The 21,895-nt window shown below is 52.3% G+C and overlaps 9 protein-coding genes across 9 annotated transcripts; 4 read left to right on the plus strand and 5 right to left on the minus strand.

Moving 5' to 3' along the window:
* The first annotated feature begins 167 nt into the window (after nt 1–167).
* Nucleotides 168–1,621, plus strand: P174DRAFT_441380 (uncharacterized protein). The gene is made up of 2 exons (XM_024827296.1): nt 168–219; nt 431–1,621. The coding sequence occupies exons 1-2, from the start codon at nt 198–200 to the stop codon at nt 1,405–1,407; spliced, it is 999 nt and encodes a 332-aa protein (XP_024682696.1). The 5' UTR covers nt 168–197; the 3' UTR covers nt 1,408–1,621.
* Nucleotides 1,622–2,070: 449 nt separating this feature from the next.
* kat1 (putative 3-ketoacyl-CoA ketothiolase (Kat1)) lies at nt 2,071–3,517 on the plus strand (the record flags this gene model as incomplete). The annotated part of the gene is made up of 4 exons (XM_024825675.1): nt 2,071–2,141; nt 2,198–2,378; nt 2,441–3,017; nt 3,090–3,517. 4 exons carry the CDS (start codon nt 2,071–2,073, stop codon nt 3,515–3,517), a joined length of 1,257 nt encoding a protein of 418 aa, XP_024682697.1.
* On the minus strand, nt 3,496–4,574 carry P174DRAFT_441382 (putative zinc metalloproteinase; the record flags this gene model as incomplete). Its single annotated transcript, XM_024827297.1, has 3 exons — nt 3,496–3,742; nt 3,777–4,284; nt 4,382–4,574. Coding segments are annotated over 3 exons (816 nt in total), but the record flags the coding sequence as incomplete, so codon positions are not given.
* Nucleotides 4,575–5,342: 768 nt separating this feature from the next.
* On the minus strand, nt 5,343–6,367 carry P174DRAFT_431057 (putative mannosylphosphate transferase (Mnn4); the record flags this gene model as incomplete). The annotated part of the gene is made up of 3 exons (XM_024825676.1): nt 5,343–5,439; nt 5,495–5,922; nt 5,981–6,367. The coding sequence occupies 3 exons, from the start codon at nt 6,365–6,367 to the stop codon at nt 5,343–5,345; spliced, it is 912 nt and encodes a 303-aa protein (XP_024682699.1).
* A 1,764-nt stretch (nt 6,368–8,131) lies between these two features.
* On the minus strand, nt 8,132–9,972 carry P174DRAFT_369837 (MDR family MFS transporter; the record flags this gene model as incomplete). The annotated part of the gene is made up of 4 exons (XM_024822299.1): nt 8,132–9,185; nt 9,243–9,372; nt 9,427–9,586; nt 9,655–9,972. 4 exons carry the CDS (start codon nt 9,970–9,972, stop codon nt 8,132–8,134), a joined length of 1,662 nt encoding a protein of 553 aa, XP_024682700.1.
* A 1,646-nt stretch (nt 9,973–11,618) lies between these two features.
* P174DRAFT_460213 (cytochrome P450) lies at nt 11,619–13,609 on the minus strand (the record flags this gene model as incomplete). The annotated part of the gene is made up of 10 exons (XM_024829856.1): nt 11,619–11,778; nt 11,832–11,992; nt 12,045–12,309; nt 12,372–12,409; nt 12,450–12,483; nt 12,563–12,731; nt 12,787–13,185; nt 13,259–13,328; nt 13,389–13,481; nt 13,553–13,609. The coding sequence occupies 10 exons, from the start codon at nt 13,607–13,609 to the stop codon at nt 11,619–11,621; spliced, it is 1,446 nt and encodes a 481-aa protein (XP_024682701.1).
* Nucleotides 13,610–13,754: 145 nt separating this feature from the next.
* Nucleotides 13,755–15,011, plus strand: P174DRAFT_441386 (short-chain dehydrogenase). The gene has a single exon (XM_024827298.1). It carries the CDS (start codon nt 13,880–13,882, stop codon nt 14,906–14,908), a length of 1,029 nt encoding a protein of 342 aa, XP_024682702.1. The 5' UTR covers nt 13,755–13,879; the 3' UTR covers nt 14,909–15,011.
* A 748-nt stretch (nt 15,012–15,759) lies between these two features.
* On the plus strand, nt 15,760–17,394 carry P174DRAFT_420666 (terpene synthase family protein; the record flags this gene model as incomplete). The annotated part of the gene is made up of 9 exons (XM_024824883.1): nt 15,760–16,067; nt 16,120–16,246; nt 16,298–16,316; nt 16,382–16,515; nt 16,587–16,747; nt 16,795–16,884; nt 16,957–16,990; nt 17,048–17,265; nt 17,319–17,394. 9 exons carry the CDS (start codon nt 15,760–15,762, stop codon nt 17,392–17,394), a joined length of 1,167 nt encoding a protein of 388 aa, XP_024682703.1.
* A 1,575-nt stretch (nt 17,395–18,969) lies between these two features.
* On the minus strand, nt 18,970–21,333 carry hsp88 (Hsp70 chaperone Hsp88; the record flags this gene model as incomplete). The annotated part of the gene is made up of 4 exons (XM_024822271.1): nt 18,970–19,272; nt 19,338–21,072; nt 21,140–21,171; nt 21,259–21,333. 4 exons carry the CDS (start codon nt 21,331–21,333, stop codon nt 18,970–18,972), a joined length of 2,145 nt encoding a protein of 714 aa, XP_024682704.1.
* Between the last annotated feature and the right edge of the window lie 562 nt (nt 21,334–21,895).

Raw genomic sequence — 21,895 nt, forward strand, 5'->3', positions numbered from 1 at the left:
GACGCGGGGGACAAAACACGGGATGCCCAAAAGCGGGTGATAGATAGGGCTGGTGGATAAGGGTTGCCGACGTCACGTGGGGCGCCGCGGGGAAGCGCGGGATGACGGCGTCACCTGTTATCAGTCATTTATTCTTCTGCCTGCGATGTGAAGATGAGGAGGAACTGAACAAAGAAGAAGGGGCACAGGTGGTCAAGATGCCTTCGCCAGTCGCAAAAGGTATGATAACTTATCTCCTTACAGAAGTCACTTGTCCATTCTTGCCTCCGGGATTCTACACTGTCCCTTACTAGCTGGGCGGTGTGCTTATCAGTATACTACTATGCTGTCAACATGGTGAATCGGACATCGCTTTGGCAGCTCGATAACTTCGGCCTTCTGGATTGAAATTCTTTTTTGACTGTTGGACTTCGCTAACTCTATGATGAAGGGATAATCATAACCGTTGCAGCGCTCGTCGCTGCTGGTATAGCGGTCTATGAATCGCCACAGTTCCAAGAATGGGTGAACAAGTCTCGTCGTAAAATTGCGGTGGCTTTACACAATCTCGGAGATGAAATTCAACCTCGAGGCTCGACATCTTCCCCCAGGGAAGATATTTCTATGACGGAAGAGGTAGGTCCGGCGGCAGAAGAACGGAGACGGATTGCTCGCGAGGAAATCCAGAAGAGAGCTGCTGCTCTCGAAGGACGTCGGAAGCGATGTCAGGGTGGTTTGTTTGGATCTTTCGACGCCCTTGTGGACGAAAATGGAAATCTGTTGCGGTCGGACGGTCGGGAGCCGACTGACAGCACACTTGCAAACTCGACCGCCGTGGACTTGCCCTCATCGCAGCTTGTCCACCGTGGAGCCACAGAGCCAGGTGTGTCGGCTTCCGTGAGCGAAATCAGACCGGCGGACACCATGGCCGACAGTGATAAACTACATTTAGAGATTCCATCTACTGGCAACCGTTCCGCGTCTCTTGTCGATCTCACTCCTACTTCTGATGATACAGATATAGACTTTTTCGCCTCAACTGGTGACAATTCGGAAGAAGCCGAGCGGTCTGTGCTTTCTTCCGCAACGGATCAAGAACGAATGTCTGCGTCAAGTCATACTGAGGAAGGATCTCAAACCATCTATGAGCACCCTGAATCATCACTGATAGACAGCAATCGCGAGCTCCGATCGCCGTTCTCTGACCTATCCGAACTGAATACCACGGGTTTCGAGCAGCAAGAACGCTCATCTACGCCGTCTACCGTTGATAGTTTCAGCCATGTTTATGAGTCCGCTGAGGACGCAACGTCGGATGGCACTCTCAGTGACCTCGGAAGGTCCATTGGTGGTGTTGCCACTCCGGCCAGTTGGTCGGAGGTTGGTAGTGTCATTAGCAACGAAGACTTGGGTCACCACGGATTTTGAAGCGCAAGAGATAGCTGGAACTATGGACTGGGATACTAGGGCATTTGTACGGAATACTTGGATCTGGCTGGATGGGGTTTGTGGTCTTTGGCGTTATACTAGGGGTATCATTTTAGTTTGCTCTAATTTCCGAGGAGGTCGATGTAGATAATAGGCTACCCAACTGTTTCGGAGCGAGTTTTGATTAGAAAACGAATACGAAGTCTGCTTTAACCTTGAGAATCGCATAATCTCGGGTAAGAGAAATGAAAAGTCACTGTACCAGGTGTACCACCTACTGGGTGCGGTGAAACAAAGTCTGGGTACGTGTCGGATGCGCTTGGACATGATGAGCCTCGGCTCCCGCTCGGCTTTGCAGCAGTAGATAAACCTCAACTTTTGCCTCTTCTTCCACAACACTTGATATCTTCTGATTCCCTGCTCAAAAATCTCCTGCGATTCCCTTTCCTCCTTCAGTCTCGACTTCTGAATATATACCCCGTAAGTCATACTTGACTTGCCCCGAGTCTTCCCCATTAGTCAGAGCTCTGCATACTTGAGCTTCCCCGCAGACCCAAGGTGATGAATGATCACCCTGATCCTTCTTTGCCATTCACCGTTGTTGTTCTATGATCTCTATCCTACTGTCGACTCGCACTTACAACCCATAGAATTACCGTCACAATGGCCGCAGATCGCCTAAGCTCACTTCTGAACCACCTCCGCCCCTCCGGCGGAAGCGGAGTCTCCGCCATGTATGCTTCATCCCTGGCCCAACCGCGGATCATCATCACATACTGACCAACGCCAGCACCCAGAAGAACCCCGATGACGTTGTCATCACCCTTGCGCTGCGGACGCCGCTTACCAAGGCTGCCAAGGGCGGCTTCAAGGATACCGAGCTGGACTACATGATCTACACTCTGTTGAAAGAGGTAGTGCAGAAGTCCAAGCTCGACCCTGCGCTCATCGAGGACGTCTGTCTGGGCAATGTACGTTTTTTTCAACTTTGTCTCACTTGTATGGTCGGGAAACCCAAATGACAGGTGTCCAGGTCAACGACGGCAAAGCCGCCTACCTCGTGCGCGCGGCCGCTCTCGCCGCGGGGATCCCCCACACAGCCGGCGCGTCGTCGGTCAACCGGTTCTGCTCGTCGGGTCTCAAGGCGGTGCAAGACATCGCGAACCAGATCCAGCTGGGCGCGATCGACGTGGGCGTCGCGGTCGGCGCGGAGCTGATGTCAGCGGGCGGCGACCGGCTCCCGCAGCCGTTCAACGAGGAGGTGCTCAAGAACCAGGAGGCGGCGGACTGCATGCAGCCGATGGGCCAGACATCGGAGAACGTGGGCGCGGACTTCAACATCACGCGCGAGATGCAGGACACGTACGCGGCGGAGTCGTTCCGGCGGGCCGAGGCGGCGCAGAAGGCGGGCTGGTTCGATGATGAGATCGTCCCCATCACGACTAAGGTGAAGGATCCCAAGACTGGGGAGGTCAAGACTGTGACTCTTACCCGCGACGAGGGCATTCGGTATGGTACCACTGTTGAAGCGCTGAACAAGATTCGCCCTGCGTTCCCGCAGTTTGGAAACCGGACGACGGGTGGTAATGCCAGTCAGGTTACTGATGGAGGTAAAAGCCTTACACAACCCCTTTTTTCCAACTGCGTCTCATGTTCGATGGACTGATGAAAAAATTGTTCAGCTGCTGCTATCCTGCTCATGCGCCGCTCCAGGGCCATCGAGCTCAACCAGCCCATCCTGGCCAAGTTCTGCGGCGCGACTGTCGCAGGTGTGCCGCCCCGCGTGATGGGCATCGGTCCCACCGCGGCGATCCCCAAGTTGCTATCCAAGTTCAACCTCAGCAAGGATGACATTGACATCTACGAGATCAACGAGGCCTTTGCCTCGATGGCTGTGTATTGCCTGAAGAACCTCGGTCTGGACCATGCCAAGGTCAACCCGCGCGGTGGTGCCATTGCGCTCGGCCACCCGCTGGGCGCGACGGGTGCTCGTCAGATCTGCACGATTCTCAGCGAAGCGCGGCGGACGAAGAGCAAGATCCTGGTTACGAGTATGTGCATCGGCACTGGTCAGGGAATGGCTGGTTTGTTTGTGAACGAGCAGATTTAATGTATATATATATCTATCTCAAATCTTTCCAAATGCAAATACAAAAATGCAAGGGTATTAAAATCGTCACATCATGCCCCATGGTCGTAGGTCCATCTTCGAAAGGAACATCATCTATCACCTCCCTGTGCTCCTCCCCTCTCCCTCTCTCGCTCTCTCCGCATCCTCTCCTCCGCCGCGCGAGCGATAATCTCACGCCGACTTTCCACACCACCGCTCTCATCCCTCAACCCCCGAGCACAAACTCACCCCAGTCCACCCCCTCTCATCCACCACAGTCGCATCCTTCTCCCGCTCCCAATCCCCGGGGTTATAAAACTCCTCATCCGTCAACCTCCTTCCCCCATGCTTCCAATCCGCCCGCTCAACCTCCTTCTCGATCTGCGCCGTCAAATCCCAGAAATCGCGATCATGCTCGCTAAACACACAGTGCGCCAGCTCATGGCACAGCGTCTTGCGAATCGTCCGGTAATCGCGGTATCCGTCGTACGCATCCGTGCGCAGCCGCAGCTCGATCACCTCGCCTTTATTCCGGTTCAGGCCGAGCGTGCGCGACTCGCTCGTGGTATGCTCCGCCGGATCCATCTCCGTCAGCAGCGGGACCGAGAAGCGGTGCTTTGCCATGGCGGCGCGGATGCCCGGGTCGTCGCGCAGGCGGGCCAGGAACTCCAGCGACCGCGACGGGTTGGGCAGGTACGAGAGCGGGAGGAGGCGGTGGAAGGTGTAGGTGTTGCTGCCGGCGCTTGAGAGGGTGTGGATGCCGCTTGCTGAGCTGGGGCCGGGCGTTTAGCCCGGTGTTTTGCTGCGGCGGCGGCGCGGGCTTCGAGGCGACGGCGGGTTTCGGCTGTCTGGGCGTTCAGGGACTCGATTTCCTGGGCTGGGGTGCCGAGGAGGGTGAGTTTGAATTTGGGGAGGTGAGCGGGAGGAGGGTTGAGAGCGGGGTTGGCGCGAAGGGGTGCTTTTGTATGCCTGGTTTCGGGGCGATGAGGAGTTTCTGGTTCTCGATGGGGATGTTGAGGGTGTCGGCGATGGTGAAGGAGAGGTCCTGCAGGGTTGCGTCTGGGGTAGGGTGAAGGTGTGTGGTTTGCCATGGTGGTGGACCGTTAGGTTCAGATCTGGCGTTGATGAGTCGGTCATGATGCAGCTCTTTCCAGTCAAGATTTGAGCCCGATTCTTGGTGGAACCAAAGTGTAGTGAAGGGACTGGATGCAAGATTTGGAGTTGAATATATGGTCCGAGGCAACACTTCGATTACGTTCCACGGCGATTGCGTTTGTCAGCGCGGAGATAAGAGATAAGCCGATAGGATCACATGACTTAAGTGCTTTGACTCGTGAGTCCCGAGTCCTGCAGGAGACAGGGAACAAACCCCCTGAGCTCGTGTGATCAGCGCAATCTAATTTACTCTAACTGCGCACTAGTGGCTGAAGTTGATCGCTATGCTGTTTTCGGTATTCTGGTATTTAGCTAACGGTTGCGTGGAGTTACCCCTGGCGGAACTTTTACGGACGATCTGGAACATTCAAGTGTGAATGCAATGGCTTCTCGAGTATTCGTGATGCAGGATTATGCAACGAAGTGACGCTGAATTGCGTCTGGCTATGTACATGATGTTAGATGTAGAATACACCAGCAGGAAATGTCAAAGAACACCAAAACACCAGCCCATGTGCCAGAGGTAAATCGTGAAAGCACGCAAAAAAGCTCCTCGGCAGATCAGTGGGAAACATGCTATATGCGAATGAAGATCCATGTCCACAGTATGTGAAGATAATGGCCATATCTGGGATGACTCGATTGCTTTTGAGGAAGAACGATGTCGCAATCACCGCCTCTCATATTGGCGATCGTCGTTCAGCTTGTCTTTGGCGTTTTTGTCGTTGTCAGAAACCCATTGCTCCAAGTCAGGATACCATGTATGACTGTATCAATTAGCCACGAGGTTTGGGTGTAAAAAATCTTCAGGAGAATACTTACTTGTGGTACTCGGTGCTCGTCAACGCTTTCTGAGTATATTCTCCGATTAAGACGGAGTCATAGTCGAAGGGGATCTTGGCCGGTACGCCTTCAAAAGTCGTCTTGCGCAGGGGGTAGATGTCCCCTATCTGATACTTGTGGTCGTGTTTGTCCTGCCACAGACTGGGTTTCTCCGGCTCCAGCCTACTCAGTCCTGTGATGTCAATGTAGAGACCCGTCCGCCTGTCGATCCACCGCGCATCAATAATGTTGAGTCCCTGCCCCTGTTCGCGCTGTCGAGCCCAGGGGTTGACGTCGATGAGGTAGCTGCGCTCCACGTCCGAGTCGGCAGCCGTGTAGTGGACGACGGTTTGGTTGAACTTGTCAGCCAGGCGCAGCAGGGTGGTATCCAGCACTTGTGTATCAATATCCCAGTCCCACGGCAGAATCTGCACGCATCGCCGGCGTTAGCTACAGTCCCTGAAGTTGCATGCCGACGTAAAATACCTTGCCATTCCACCACCACCCGAGTAATGTTCCATGCGCAATCCAAGTCTCCAGGCCATGCTCATTGAAGAAGTTGAGATATGCGCGAATCATATGCGTCATGGTCTCGGAGCGCTCTTTGTCCGGGACTGGTTCTGTGAAGAAGCGCGTGTCGTAGTGGCCCAGGATATCGTCATTGCCTGGTTCATGAAAGTACTTGAACTCTTGCGACTTGTTTAGCCCGTACTTCTCCCACAGGGGATCGTATTCAGGTTCGTGAGTGAGGATCTTGCCATGGTTGACATGCTCTTGCTTGCTGCTGTCCTGGTCGGAGAAAGGGACGGGAGATGCAACGGCCTCTGCCGACCATATCGCAAGAATGATGAGCCGCAGAATCAAAGTGATCATGTCTGCTGTGAATAGCGCCGCTGAGGAACGAAGTGGTCAAGAAGGGGTATCTGAGGCCGGCGGATGTCACGTCTCTGTTCGCATACTGGATTGTCGGAATGCGCCACTGGATATCGCTCGACAGTGAGTGGTAAACAGAATAATCTGCAGCCAATTGATGGATATACAACTGTGCAATTGGGAGTAAATGGAAAATGTCGTGATCGCGTGCCCTGAATTAGTACAATTAGACTGCAGTGCCTACGGCTGTCAAGGGTAGCGATAGTATATAAGGATGTGACTATTAATGCAATAAGATTAGATTAGATAGAGAACGAGGAATTAGAGCGAGAGCAAGAAAGAAAGACTAAGAAGGAATAGGCGAGGACGATCAGAATAACAGATAGTTAAGTAGAAAGTAGGAAGCCTCGCAATGGTCCAGTCAGTCCCCAGTGGTTGATCCGACGACTCCGCCGGCATGGCTCTTTTTCCCCCAAGATTCTCCCAAAACGGGGGGGGGCAAAGGGAGATCGATCCACTTGAAGCTGGAGTAGGACAGTTGGTGATAGGGGGTGACAAGGCAAGGAGTGACAGAGGGATGAGAGAGTATTCCGTGGTTGAGGAAGTGAAATGCAGGCGGAGTATTACATCATGAGGGACTGAGCTATCCACAACCATCAGGATAAGAGGTCAGGAGAAGAAGAAGGAGAAGGAAAAAGAGGGTTCGGAGTTCACGCTCGTACTGGGATGTGATCATCGGATAGACTAGACACCACCAAAGATCTCCCAGAACGGAAGACAAGGATGTGATTTGGTGAGGAACCATGGCTGATCCCCATCAAGGATCTCTAGTCCCCTTCGTCGCATGCCAACTTGCCGGTTTTGTTCGCTCCACTTGGCGGTGCTCCTCTTGATCCTACTACTACGACAGTACTACAGTAACTACTTCAGCTGGATAAGTTGGTTGAAAGGCAAGGCAACCATAATGCATCAGGACATCCACTGAGAGCGTCGCACTGTCCATTATTATTATCCTGATCCTGACATACCTGAGTCCAAATATTCATCCCTGGCGGAGGAGAGGGACGCACGAAATTACTGCCAAGGAACTAGACCAGGAGCAGCATCAGCCATCAAAATCGGCTTTCTCGGTACTCTTATTTGCCTGAATCATGTAGATACCACCAGCCACCAGCCACCGTCTATGAATCCATGCAGTAATCAAGTAATAGTTAATAGTGATAATATCACATCACCATTCAATCACCCATCTCACATCTAGATGCTACATCAACGCTTAATTCTACTCTGACTATTCAGTATTAGTTACATTCAAAATTCTAATCAGGATGTAATGCAACAGCCAAGACCGACTCCACCGCTTGGGTACGCTGGATGGAATAGTCTGGCTGTCTTGGACTCTGGGCACTGGACAAGTTGGAGTACAAATGCTCGGCAGAATAGGTGCCATTTTATCCAGGCAGCACAATGCATGGCATGCATGGCCTTATGCACCAAACTGCTAGCATAAACTATTTACAACTGGGAACTCCGGAGGCTCCGGAGCAGATATCTGGCACAGGAGAAATCGAGTGGAGTAGACATTAGTATAATTTAAATAGAAGTGCATAATTAAGTACATATCATGAATCAGGTCGTTAGTTAATAAGAAACCCATCCGCCCCCATTCCCGCCAGTTTTCTAACAATCTGGATCTATGTTGATTTTTTTGCCTGGAGAATGCAAAACGAAAGAACGAAGATGAAAAAGTCAGTGGATGACAACCTAGATGGCAGCCACCACAACATCCTTCTTCTCTCCATTGTTCGCCGTCTTGACGCTCTTCCACTCCATCAACAAGCTGACGGCAAACGCGACCAGCACCAGCGCCAAACTGACCCGATATGAAGCCCGCAATCCATCCATGTAGGCCTTGATCACGTTCATGAGCTGATCCAGCTGGCCCAATTTAATCAGGACGGGTCTCATCTCCGTGGCACCTGCCTTGACAATCGCCGCCGGGTCAACAGTGGGGGCATACTTGGCCAACCCGGAGATCAGGCCGTTCTGGAACACGGACTGCGCCACCGCGATGAACAGCGCGCCGCCCAGTGTCTGGAAGAACATGACCGCCGCCGTGCCGATGGGGATATCCTCTGCGGGCAGAACGGTCTGGACGGCCGTCATGGGAATCTGGAAGCCGGCGCCGACGCCTGCACCCAGGACGATCTGGTAGCCGATCCACTTGCCCGTGGAGATGTCGATCTCGTACATGGTGATGAGACCGGCTCCGATGGCGGCGATGGCGGAGCTACCGATCAGGAACGGCGTGTAGTAGCCCGCGACGGTGACGGCGCCGCCCATGACAATCGAGGACACGACGGTGGCTAGCATCAGGGGCAAGAGTTGGATGCCGGACTTCATGGCGGAGGAATCCTTGACACTCTGGAAGAAGATGGGGAGGTAGTAGACGAGGACGAAGAAGGCACCGCCGAAGAACAGTGCATAGAGCGTGGCGGCCAGGACGGAGCGGTTCTTGAACATGCGCGGGGGCAGGGTGGCCTTGTCGGCCATCTTGACCTGCGAGAATGCAAAGAGGATAGCCATGACGCCGAAGCCGACGAACAGGCCGATGATCCGCGAGTTGTTCCAGGGGTACTTGTTTCCTCCCCACTGCAAGGCGAGCAAGAGGCAGATGATGGCGGGGATGAGTAGACCGGCGCCGATAAGGTCCAGCTGCCGGATCCGCTCGAGGATGGGAGTGCCGGAGAACTCGTTCTTATCGGGGAGTCGGAGAACAAACAGGATGACGGCGAGCGAGATACCTCCAATGGGAAGACTGCAGCAGTCAGTATCTTTTGTCAGGGGGTGGAAAAGGGCATGCGGCGCCACTCACTTGATATAGAAGCACCAGCGCCATGAAACACCATCGGTGAACGCACCGCCGAGCAAGGGTCCGGCAATCGAGGCAATACCCCAGACCATGCCAAACATACCGAACACAAGAGGTCGCTTAGGCAAAGGGACTATTCAGAGTCAGATTGGCGTCTTTTCCCCAGACCCTACGCAGAATGACCTACCAGTCACTGAGATGATGACCATGGCTCCGGAGAAGATACCCGCAACACCGATACCCGCGATGGCTCGGCCAACTATCAAAACGGTACTCGACGGAGCAACAGCGCAGATGAGCGATCCGATTTCGAAGATGAGGACGGCTATCAAGAAGGCCCATTTGACCTATACAGGTTTCACCCATTAGCAACGACCCAGCAAGTCAGCACATGCAGCACGAAGGGAAAACCAACACTAAAGATCTTATAGATGCGGCCGTACGACGGTTGCAGCGCCGTCGACGTGAGGAAGTAGGCACTGCCATACCAGGCAATGTCTTCAATACTCTTGAACTGATCGGTGATCTTGGGAATGGCGACTCCGATAATGGTCTGGTCGAGGGCTACCAGGAAGACCGCTAGATACAGACCGAGGATGATGACGACGACTTTGGAGAGTGCAGGGTATTCGATCTCAGGTTGTTCTTCGGTTTCTTTGACGTCCAGTTTCTCCTTCGGGACGTTCTCGATGTCGACGTCGACGTCCGTGACGCTGGACGCTGACCCTGTCATTTTGATTCGTCTGTTGCTGAGATATCTATGCTGGGTGTGATGGGCAAGATAAGATGTACCCGCGCAAGCTGATTCCTTCAAGCGAAAAAGGAAGGATACCAGAAGTCCTGTGTTATGTTCACCTCGATTGAGAAAACTGACAAACTGACTACACAAAGACAGCTCTTGAGATATTATATAAGAGTTTTCTCGCTGTCTCCTCCAGATGGACGACTCCGTAATTACGGGCTAGGTCGGGGGGACGGAGGAATCGGTTTACCCACGTCACAGGAATTTTTTTTTTTAGGAGGCTCACGGCCGTCCATGACCACAACGTTAATCTCCTATACGAAAAAATGAGCCACTCCTGGATCGTCTTTACCCTGACAGGAAACTTCTGACATCGGACATCGGCCGCAGAAAAGACCGATGACCTTCTGCATTACCAAATTTTCCGGTCCTGAGTCCAATGAGTCTAGGACCCAAATACGAGGGTGAACCTGGAAAACAAGGAGCCAATGGTCGGGTCGGCCAGACTCGGCGCCAGATCGATGACCAATGAGGCTTTTGCGCCGTGAGTCATCCCTGGGAATTATTATTTCATTGACTTCTTCGCTGGCAGATTGTTTTGAAATCTGTATTTCAAAGCAAATAAACTAAGTTGGATTGATTCATGGATTTGAGTGACTTGAGTAAGTGGTTCTCTTTGTTGTCCAACTTCAGGGATAGGGAGACGGCAGATTCTGGAACCATCCGGTAGCTTACCCAGTAGAGTAAGTAGTCTACGGAGTGCACTTCTGGTTTCAGGTTCCACTTCGGTTACAAGTCATAATATGTGGCTATGCTGGAAGCCTAATTGGTCAACACAGCAGTATCCTTGTGCTATCAGATTCTAGGCTACAATTCATGAGTCATCAGCCACTATCAACAAATGGAATATGCTCAGCTTTTGAGCTTCCCAGCCTTTAGGTATCCCATGGTAACTAAGTAACTACCGCTAGACTACGTAGCATGATTCAGCCATGCTAGAAAAATCCACACAGCACGGTCCAAGCTCCTTTACCCATGGGGCGGAGTCATCGGACTTAAGACGTAACTACCGACTCGCCGGTAGCGAGCTGAATATGACCGCAATGGCTGGTCATGCTTGAAACACCCGCCAAGATCCTTGGGTTCGGAAGGGTGCGATGAGTCGGTCCGCCGGATTTTCAGCCATCCAGACTGGCTTTACGCCATTCCGCGAGGAGCTAACCTCATCGGAAAAAAGAGGCGAGAACACGAGATCGACCGGTCGAAGGTCAAGTGATATGACACGTCAAGTCGGGAGTATAAGGGTATTACGGAGATTGTCTACCTTCCAGTCTTCCCTTAGATTATGCTGGGCATCACAATCCTCCCAGAACCCTATTCGAGGCACCTAAGCGCTCGAAGTAAACTCCAAACGCCCAGGGTACTCTTACAGTGTATACTCAAAACACGGACTCTTTCCGCTCCTCAAACAGAGGGAAAGGAGATCCGCGTTGTGGACCTTGCAACTGGTCAATCGTGTTGTGTCACTCAGAACATTTAGCAATTCGTTGAATTCTTTCCTTGATAAGATTGCTTTCTATTCATTAGTCGACGACCAAGTAAGTCATCTATGCATGAAGATGGACCAGGAGAGCAGACTAGGTTGCTCGCTTGTGGAAGCGAATGAACAACTTGGGTTTCCACCACAAGACGTGAACTTGGCCCTCTGCAAGCCAGTTGATATTCTTGTTCACGAGTTCCAAGTCGTACGTCCAGAATAATTTGGCCATCAGCAGATTCATCTCCATGTATGCAAAGCTGTTCATGTTAGCACTTGACGGGGAGGTTAATCTGAAGTCAGAAATCCTCACTTTCTCCCGATACAGCTTCTGGGACCTAGCAACAAAGGCTGGCTCGCTTCCTTGATATCCCTTGAGGATGGATCCAACCAGCGTTCTGGAATGAATTCCATGGGATTGGCGAAGTACTTGGGATCATGCGCCGTTGTCCATGGACTGGTGTAGATTTCGGCCTGCACGTCGAAGTCAGAAAGAGTAGAAGAGACAGACTGCAGGAACTCATACCCCTTCTGGAATATACCGGCCGTGTAGCTCGAAACCGGGAGAAATGCGTGGAGATCCTTGCGAGCCGGGAGGACAAAGCCGGAGGCCTTCGTTGATGACTGCCTGCAGGTATGGCAGCTGCTGGGCCGCCTGTGCTTTGATCTCATCATAGGACTGGAATGCCCCTCGAATCTCCGAGACAAGGCGATCCAGCTTGTCGGGATGTTGCAGGAGAAAACAGGTGGTCCCTGCTAGGAAGGTTGAGACGGTCTCTCCGCCAGCAATACTGCAGTGATCCTGTTAGTGCGTCCCATAGCGGACCCAGGACGCTAGGAGCCTAGGACATACGCAAAGGTGGACACATGAGCCGCCATCTCCTCTTTCTTCTACTTCTCCCTTGAGAACTTTTTCAACTAACAGACTTACAAACTCCTTCCGCGAAGCCTTCGAGGCCAAGCATCTGTTTAGAGATCAGCGTCAATATGGTATTGCAGGATCACGTTTAGGGCCAGGGGACCGGCAGGGCGATGGAGACGTACTTTTCAACTTGGTTTCGACTGTATTGCGAATTCTTGCTCTGAGTGAGAACAGATGATGGAATCAAGTATCGGAAGAGAGTTGCAATTGCGCCGATCCGTCTGAGGTTGTCGACGAGAGTGATGAAATACAGATGCTCCACAATGAGATCACCCCAGAAATGCGGTTTGCCTGATTCAGGTGAGTATATGCCTTTGTCAAACGTAAAGAATGCAAAAAAACCTACCCGCTTCGAGACTATGAAAGGACTCCCCAAACGCCATCTCCCCGAGAATGTCAAACGAGCTCATCTCAAACCACTTGGTCATATTGATGCCCTTGGTTCCCGGCGGCGCCTTTTCCCCGACGATCCGTACGAAGCGGTCGATGATCTCGCTGATAATTTTCTCTTGCTCCAGTAGGGCGCGCTGCGAAAACGCCGGGGACAGCATCCTGCGCATGGCTGCATGTTTGTGCGGATCCCGCTCGCTGCCAATATCCTTCCGGCTGAACCCTGCGCTGAATACATCGTAGAAGCCGGCCTTTACGGGCATGGGCCTATCTCCCGTGGGGTGTCCGTAGATTGCTTTCCAGGACTCGACGGAGCCAAAGGACAGTTCATTCGGCGAGACACGCACGATTGGGCCTGTTGGAGCCTCTCGACATTAGGACTTGGACAGTTGCATGGAGCCAAGGCAGAAGATTGGGGATATGCCCACCATATTGCCTGTGCAGTTTCTCAATCGAGAGATGAACCTTTCCTGTTGAAGTGTGGATGAAACGCCAGAGCTGGTCAAGTTGTCAGTCGTCTGCAATTGTCTACTGTTGCCGCTGTGGTGAGGGACTCACCAAAGACGCGCGCCCAAGGAGTGGGCCAGGGAAATGTGCGAGAGGATGAAAGTAGAGGTTGTAGATCCAAATTGCGAGGCAATAGCGTAGTATCTGGTGTCAGCATCTGATCAGCCCGGCATTGCGATTACTGTTTATTTTGGAACATACAATGCCCCGACTACAGGGTAGAAGGACTCCCAGTCTGACCGGAGTACAGTCGTGGCCGACAGGGATATCATTATTTACTCGGCAGTATTAATAATACCTTGAGATGATCAAGCCTAAGGGCCTAGTTCCCGTCCTAGAAGGGGATAGCGAGGCTTTTTAATGAGGGTGTGTAGCTCGGATACTCCCTGTTCTGGCCTGCTCCGAGAACAAAGAACACTACGCTACGGCAAGCCATAACAACACTATAACTGACAACAGACGAATGCAACTCTTGTCCTCAAATCTACCAACAATTCAGAAGTAACATCGTGTGCTGAATCGCATCAAGAATCAAAACCAAAATGACCCTTACATCTCGCGACCCATTCCAGCTCTCCGGCCGTTACGCCGACAGGAACAGGTGGGAAGTGCTGAACGGCCCTGGCGACTCTCGGGTTACAGGCGAACAGATCATCCAGGACGAAGGCCTCGTCAACGGCTGGAGGGACAAAGTTGTCCTGATCACGGGAGTTTCGTCCGGCATTGGGGTCGAAACTGTCCGGGTGATGGCCCTAACCGGGGCGACTGTCTACGGTACCGCTCGGAATATCGAAAAGGCCAAGGAGGCGTTGGGGTCTGTCCTGGATACAGGCCGTGTGCATCTGCTGTACATGGACCAGACAGACTTAGCCAGTGTCCGGGCCTGCGCGGACACCTTCCGCCAGCGAAGCAGCAAGCTCAATGTGATGATCAACAACGCCGCGGTGATGAATACCCCCGAGGGTCGCACCAAGGATGGCTTCGAGCTACAGTTTGGGACAAACCATCTGTCTCATTTCCTGCTCTTCTGGTGTCTGAAAGACCTCCTCCTGCAGAGTTCGACGCCTAGCTTCCACTCCCGTGTTGTAAATGTCGCCTCCGCAGCCCACCGCTACGGGCCAGTGCAGCTGGATAACATCAACTTCGAGGGAAACTATAACGGCTGGTTGGCGTATGGGTCAAGTAAGACAGCCAACATTTACATGACGACCCAGATTGAACGGTTATACGGATCCCAGGGTCTCCATGGATACAGTGTGCATCCCGGGGCATTTGTCAGTCCCAACCTCCAAAAGCACTCACAGGCGGAGATGGATGCCATCCAGAATGATGCCAGGGTGTGCAAGTATATGACAACCCTGGCACAGGCCTGTGCAACCTCCGTTTATGGTGCGACCTCTAGTGAGCTGGAGGGCCGCGGTGGGTTGTATCTGGAAGGAGCGTCAGTCGCAGTGCATCCTTGCCCTCCTGATGGAGATGCCGTGGAGTATGGCTATGGCAGTTGGGCGTTTGACAAGAAGAAGGAAGAAAGGCTATGGGAACTGAGCAAGCAATGGGCTAAGGTGGATTAGTCCAGGGACGGAGAACTGGATGCAGATGTTTTCAGTCAGTCTACATAAGCAGTTGTGGGAAACGCTCAAGCCTCATTACGAACTCATATAGACAATGATCATGGCAATATCTGAATTTCTTAAATACTCTGACGGAGAGTTGATACTGCATCCATATTTGCGTCAAAACTCAATAATATATGAAGATGTTGGAGGTGTATAGATGGTCGCCTCCTTCTAGTTCACAGTGTCCTCTTCCCTAGCAGCTCGTCCAGTAGTCCTCATGCTCGCCGGATTCGTTCATTCTCCTGCACCGAATATAGTAGATGCGAGATGTATGTTTGTGTCGTTTCCCAAGGGTTGTGATGCTCTTGAGTGAAGAAACATAAAACTCCGAAGACCTTAAGTCAACTGCTAGCATTTGGCTCTAGGGTAATTCTACTATCAAGCTCTGGCCTTCCACATGAAGAGTTGCACCAACTCTCGAGGGTCATGTGCAACGGCTCCGGCCAGGGACCAGTGTTGATAAATGCTGCATAAAATGTTGACATACAGCCTCTAGGAGCGAGGGCAGAGAGCAGAATCACGCAGATGACTAGGCCAAACCGGCTCGGAGCTTTCCCTTTGTGGCAAGCCACCGTTGCCATCCGATCAAGGAATTACCGGCGTGAGTTCGCCTTGCTGTGAGAGACTGCAGGCTGTTCGATGGGCAAGGCACAGCTGTAGCATTGAGAGGAGATATCTGCGGCTTGTTACGTGCTGACTCGTGATACTTGACTCGATACGAATTTTGTTTGAGTGTACATAAAGCCATTTTTTGTCATTCTGAGATCTCATTACTCCTTGTTCCAAGTGAAGCACTGCAGGGCAGTATGTCGTTGACAATGGACGTTACCACTGAGCCCATGCCCATGATGACCCCGTCTGACGATCCAATCGACCTTATGAATCAGACAGAGATACACTCTTCAGACGTCTCCCACTCGTCCGATATCCACTCCAATTCCTCAGCCGGGTCCCCAGCTACCATAAACTCGGAGACCACTAATGACGAGATCCAAGACGCAAAGCATGACTTCGTCTTCGTGCCCGACATGTTCTCTTCCATCATGGCCGCGAAGCCAGTCGTAAACCCGTACTACCACGAAGTGAAGCCCAAGGCCGACGCATGGATTACCAGGTGCGCATCGCAGCGTCCTCAATCCCGAATTGAGTATTGATATCTAGCCCAGGATCATCTTTGCCGATCAGCAGCGGGCGTCCAGGAACTCCAGGGTAGATCTGTGTTTCCTGGCGTCCATATGGGCGCCCTATTGTGACGATGAGGCGCTGAGGATGATGGTCGATTGGAACCACTGGGTTAGTCAACTTGCTTCGGTTGGGGTAATGTAGCTAACCATGAAGATGCAGGTATTCCTGTTTGATGACCGTGTGTCCTAATTCCAACTCCGCAGGTGAAGGGTGTCAGCTTGTTGATCATATTACTTTTTGTAGAATTCGACGAGGGCCATCTCAGTACAGACTTGCAGGCCGCGCAGGACGAGATCGACCGAACAATGGCCATCATGTCTGACACGGAGCCTCCCGTCTCAACCCCATCCGATACGTTTTCCAGACGACATGGGACCGTCTGAAACAGAGGGCATCCCCAGGTAAGAAGCCATGTCAGCCTCTTGCGCGCCTGCTAATGCCACTAGAGCTGCAAATACGGTGGAAAGAAATGCACAAGCGGTTTTTCGACGGTCTGATCGCCCAGGTGAAAGTCATGCAGGAACAACGGACGTTTTCCCGCGACGTCAAGGAGTACATGAATATGCGGAGACTCACAATCGGCGCTTACCCGGCCATTGCCCTAACCGAGTATGTAGGCCTCTCTCCATCACGGTGCAATGCTAATTGTGCTGGAGGTATGGCCTCGGGATCGATCTCCCGAATTGCATCGTCGACCATCCTTCCCTTCAGGAATGCATTTGTATCTCAGCGGACCTGGTTCTTCTGTGAGCCCTGGCATTGCATTTTTTTTTTTTTTTTTTTTTTTTTTTTTCAGTCAAGGGAGCTGATTCTGTTAGGGTTAACGATATTCTCTCCTACAAGAAGGACCTCGTAAGTCTCCCCAAGGTTCGGTAGATAGGTAATATGTTGGAGGCCTGACCGAAGCAGAAACTCGGCGTCGACCACAACCTCATCACCCTCCTCCAAGAAAAAGGGCTCTCAATGCAAAAGGCCATCGACGGCATCAGCGATATGCTGAACGACTGCTACAAGCGCTGGTACACTGCCTTGGCGAATCTGCCCGTCTGGGGCGAGGAGACGGATCGCCAAGTCCTGAAATTCGTGGATGCGTGTCGCAACGTTGCGCTGGGAAATCTGTACTGGAGGTAAACTGCACTGGAAACCATGGAAGGGCATCGCTGACTGTTCATAATTGCAGCTTCAAAACCGGGCGGTATCTAGGGGCTGAAGGGGAGTCGGTTAGGGAGACGCGGATGCTGAATATGGTTATTTAGTGGATTGGATGCCGGTGATGGTCATGAGTAATGATATCCTTGAGTTGCTGCTATCGATCCAAGTTGTTTCGTACGATACTGAGCAGAAGGAGAGAAATACCACAATGATTGCCAACTTCTCTCACTTACTGGCCGGGCAAGATCGGTGTGCTTGACGGTAACACGGTTTGATTAACCAATCATCAACTCGTACTAGAATACCATGCCACCCCGGACGGCACCCCGCCGTCATTCGACCGGACGAGCTGGTGCGTATGCTCCCGCAGCTTCAGCCAGCCCTCGGACTCGGCCATCTGGTGCGCGTGCGTTGCCACCTCTGCCGCCGTGAACTGGTACGGACACTTCTACGAGAGATCGTATCATGTTGACGAGTTCTTCCAAGGGGTCCCAGGCTCAGTCGGACGGGGGCGGGAGGCTCTTGTTTGCATGCTAAGATTCGCGAGCCATGGTGTCAACAACTGCTATAGACACTGGAAAAAGGGCAGGGTCCAGCAAAGTAAAGTGGTGAAGCAGGCAAGAAGAACTCCCATGGCCCAATTGTGGGAGTGTCTCCACATGACCATAGGATCCGATATGGCATGAGCACGTCGCATTACTGATCGATCACATATTCTTCCTCACTACTTCCATAGCGTATGTCTAGCGCCATGGACTGTTTAGTCTCACTCTTCTCAGTCAGTTGAGATTCAAATCCAGATTCAATATGCATATCAGCCGCTTCTTGGACTTCGTTTCTTCCGGATAGGAATCATGTTGGTTTGCTCAGAGTAGTCTGATAACACCAGTTCTATGCAATCTCTGTTTTCTCATGCCGTATTATCTATCAAAAAAAAAGGATCATACGTCAGTCAAGCTCCCAAGCAAGCATAAAATTCACTCTCACGAGATCCAATGGAAGTCAGGCCAGGGCCGCGAAGACAACTCATGGGCGCAAAAGGAGGTGGCGAAGTGCAGAACACGGGATGTACAGCCCGATAGCAAAAATGGCTCAATGTCTTGAGCCGGAAGGCCGCGAAAGGGTGGGGAAACAGCGACGAAGTTGGCCATAATCTCGAGAGGGCATGGAGGAAACTATATAGACCACGCACCACGTTGCCAAGCCTCAAACACGCGCTTTCCCCAAATAGGCACGCTATACCGCTTCTAGTAATTCGCCGTCTCAACCAGAGTGTACGTTGTACATGTTACATCAATGATGGACTCGAAGAAAACAAGAGAACAAGAGAACAAATTGGCTGCCTGAACTCTATCCACGCTTCATATATCTAAGTCTTCCGTCGTGTGCTTTTTTCTCATGAATCATAATCCGATAGGGCCACAGTCATGCGAGCCACAGCTTCAGTTCAGCCGCTCGCATGTAGGTGTCAGTGCCAAAATGACTAGGTAGGTCTTGAAAAACAAGATCACCAAGACAACATTCTACAGCATAAAAGTAACAGAGAAGATAAAACAAGTTCACAAGAAAAGAGAATCATGTATCGGATGTATTGCTTCACCGTCTCAAGGCCATTGTCATCAGGCTTTATATGCGAGAGTCGTACTCATTTGATATCGAAAGGGTAAAAGACTTTTTCTTCACTGCTGCTTCTCCTCGCCCTCAGCAGGGGCGGCCTCGCCTCCTGCGGGAGCATCCTTCATCTCCTCATCAGGCTTGGTCTCCTCCGCCTTCTTGGCCTCCTCCTCAGCCTTGCGCTTGGCCTCCTCTTCGGCGCGCTTCTTGGCCGCCTCTTCCTCCTGGGCCTTCAGGATAGCCTGGCGCTCGGCCTCGACCTTCTCCTTGTACCGCTGGGCGATGGGACCAGCGATGAAGCGGATCTCATCCAGTTTGGCAACGTAGACGGACTTGGTAGTGTCCTCGCCCTCCTCGTAGAGCCAGTCCTATGTAGAGCGTTAGCTTTCGAGTTCTTCGCGTTTCTCTATGAAATCGTGAACATTGTACTCACCTCCATGTCGGTCAGCTTGGCACGCAGCTTGTCCTTCTCCTCCTCGTTGGCAAACTCGGCATAGACGCCGTCGATCTTATCACGGAGCTCGTAGATGGTCGACTCGAGCTCGTTCTTCTTCTCGTCGGTCTCGGCGATCAACTTGTCCTCCATGTACATAGCATTCTCACGCTCGATCCAGGTCTCCTTGACGGTCTGGTCAACGCCGTTGGTGCCGGTGGAGATGGGCAGGTCACCCTTGCGAACCTGCTTCTTGACCTTGCGCGTCTTCTTGGCCTGCTCGCCCTCGGGAGCATCAGTGTCCATCTTGTCCTCATCAACGGGCTCCTCAACCTCCACATCCTCAACGTAGTAACCTGACTCAACGTTCAGGATACCGTGCAGGTTCAGTCTAGCCTTGAGCTTGCAGATCATAAAGTCGTCGTTGGCATCAGCCTTGACACCCTTGACGGAGAAACGGCCAATCCAAGGGTTGATCTTGCCAGGAAGCATGTCGGGCTTAGCATAGCGAGCCTCCAAATCGAAAGGCTGCTTGCGGTAGAATGTGAGGATCTTGGTCGAAGGCATAACGTTGCCACGGTTGAAGACAGTGAGGCTAGTGTCCTCGTCGGGGATGTCGGCCGACTGCTCCCAGGTGAACTCGATGGGGTAGTTGACAATGTCGTGCACGGAGAAGTCACGGACACGGAAGACGGGGGAGAGGATGGCACAGCTGAAGGCGCAACCACGAGCAATGGCCTCGTCCTGGTTGAGGGTGAAGGACAGGGTCTTGCCGAAGAACTTGGCAATGGCGTCCTTGATAGCAGGGACACGGGTGCAGCCACCGACCATCTCGATCGAGTCCATGTCCTCAGGCTTGAGCTTGGCCTCAGCAAGAACCTCCTCGATGGGGGCAGTGACACGCTCAAGCAGAGGCTTGACCATGGTTTCGAGCTCCTCGCGCTTGACGATGGAACGGACATCAACGTCTTCCATGAGTGACTCGATGCTCATAGGGGCAGCAGGGTTGGCGGAGAGAACCTTCTTCATCTTCTCGGCCGCAGCAAGGGTACGGGCGTACGCCTTGGGGTTGGAACGGACGTCGATCTTGAACTTCTCCTTGAACTCATCGGCAAAGTGCTCGGTGAGGGCTCTGTCGAAGTCACGACCACCAAAGTGACGATCGTAGGCGGTAGCCTTGACGTTGAGCTCACCCTTTCTGAACTCAACAATGGAGGCAGTGTAGTCGCTGTGTCCGATATCGACGAACATCACTCTGCGGGGCTTCTCCTCGGGACCGGGGAGATCAAGCTTGGTGATACCGTAGCCGAGGGCGGTAGCAGTGGTGTCATTGATGAGTCTCAGAACCTTGAGACCGGCAATCTCACCGGCGTCGATCATGGCGCGACGCTGAGCATCTGTGAACCAAGCGGGAACGCTGATTGTGACGTCGGAGACAGGAAGCCTCAGCTCCTTGGATGTGATGTCTCTGATCTTGGTCAGGTACATGGCGGCCAGCTGTGTCGCCGAGAACTTCTCCTTCTTGCCCAGGTAGCTCACTTCAACACCAGCCTGACCGTTGACATCACAGATAGCCGCTGAGGTGTACTTCTGCTCAACCTCCACGTCGGGGTCGTTGAATGAACGGCCGATGAGACGCTTGAGATTGCCGACCGTGTTCTTCAGGTTGGACATTTCTTGTGTCTTTGCGCCCTCGCCAATCTGTCTGCTTCTGGCGCCGAATCCGACCAGAGTCCTACATTGAAAATATAGTCAGCACCGCGCTATGAGGGCAGAGATCTGATGGGAAAGTTAGCACATACGGAGTAGATCTGTTGGAGACTTCATTGGTGATCTGTGGATAGACAAAAGCGTTAGCGCGAGCTGTTCCAGCAATTGATTCAAAATATTGAACAAATGCAGCTGAGGGGCATATACGCACAATATCAATACCCTTGTTCCGTGCAACACCAATCTTGGTGCTCTGGGCACCGAAATCGATACCGACGACACTCATTGTGTGGATAAATTAGGCGATAAATATGAATCGGGCCGTGAGAAAGGGGGGATGATGCGGGGAGGTGTTGAGGGAGGAAGTTGTCTATATTGAGGTTGGAGGGAAACGTTGGAAGATCCTAAGCAAGAAAAGAGCGAAGAGGGGAGAATTTGCAATAGCGCCACTGCTATCAGGGCGCGGTGATAAGCGGATGAGCTGTGGCTAGGGGCAAACGTGGGTTCTTCTGTGTCGTCAAGCGGTCAGTCAGATTTTTTTCTTCCTGACAATTTTGGGCACGTACGATCTGCAATAAACTGAGGATTCTATAGTCTCAACGGGCACACGATCATCAATCTCATAAGATTTCTTATACTGCTCTACCTCCCAGAATCTGACTCAATCTGGGGCAATTACTCTTAGTTATGCCTGTTCCTGAAGCCCAAACTGTCCCCTGTGCTGCCTGTCGAACCTTCTGGCTCATACTCGAATCTTCCCGCGTCACACCGCCAAGAGGGGTGTCACCGGCAGTATCCTCCCTTGACTCACCGCTTTTGGCGGGTTCCGCCGCCTTATCGATTACCTT

Source organism: Aspergillus novofumigatus (assembly GCF_002847465.1).
Source record: "Aspergillus novofumigatus IBT 16806 chromosome Unknown P174scaffold_4, whole genome shotgun sequence".
Taxonomy (NCBI): Eukaryota; Fungi; Ascomycota; class Eurotiomycetes; order Eurotiales; family Aspergillaceae; genus Aspergillus; species Aspergillus novofumigatus.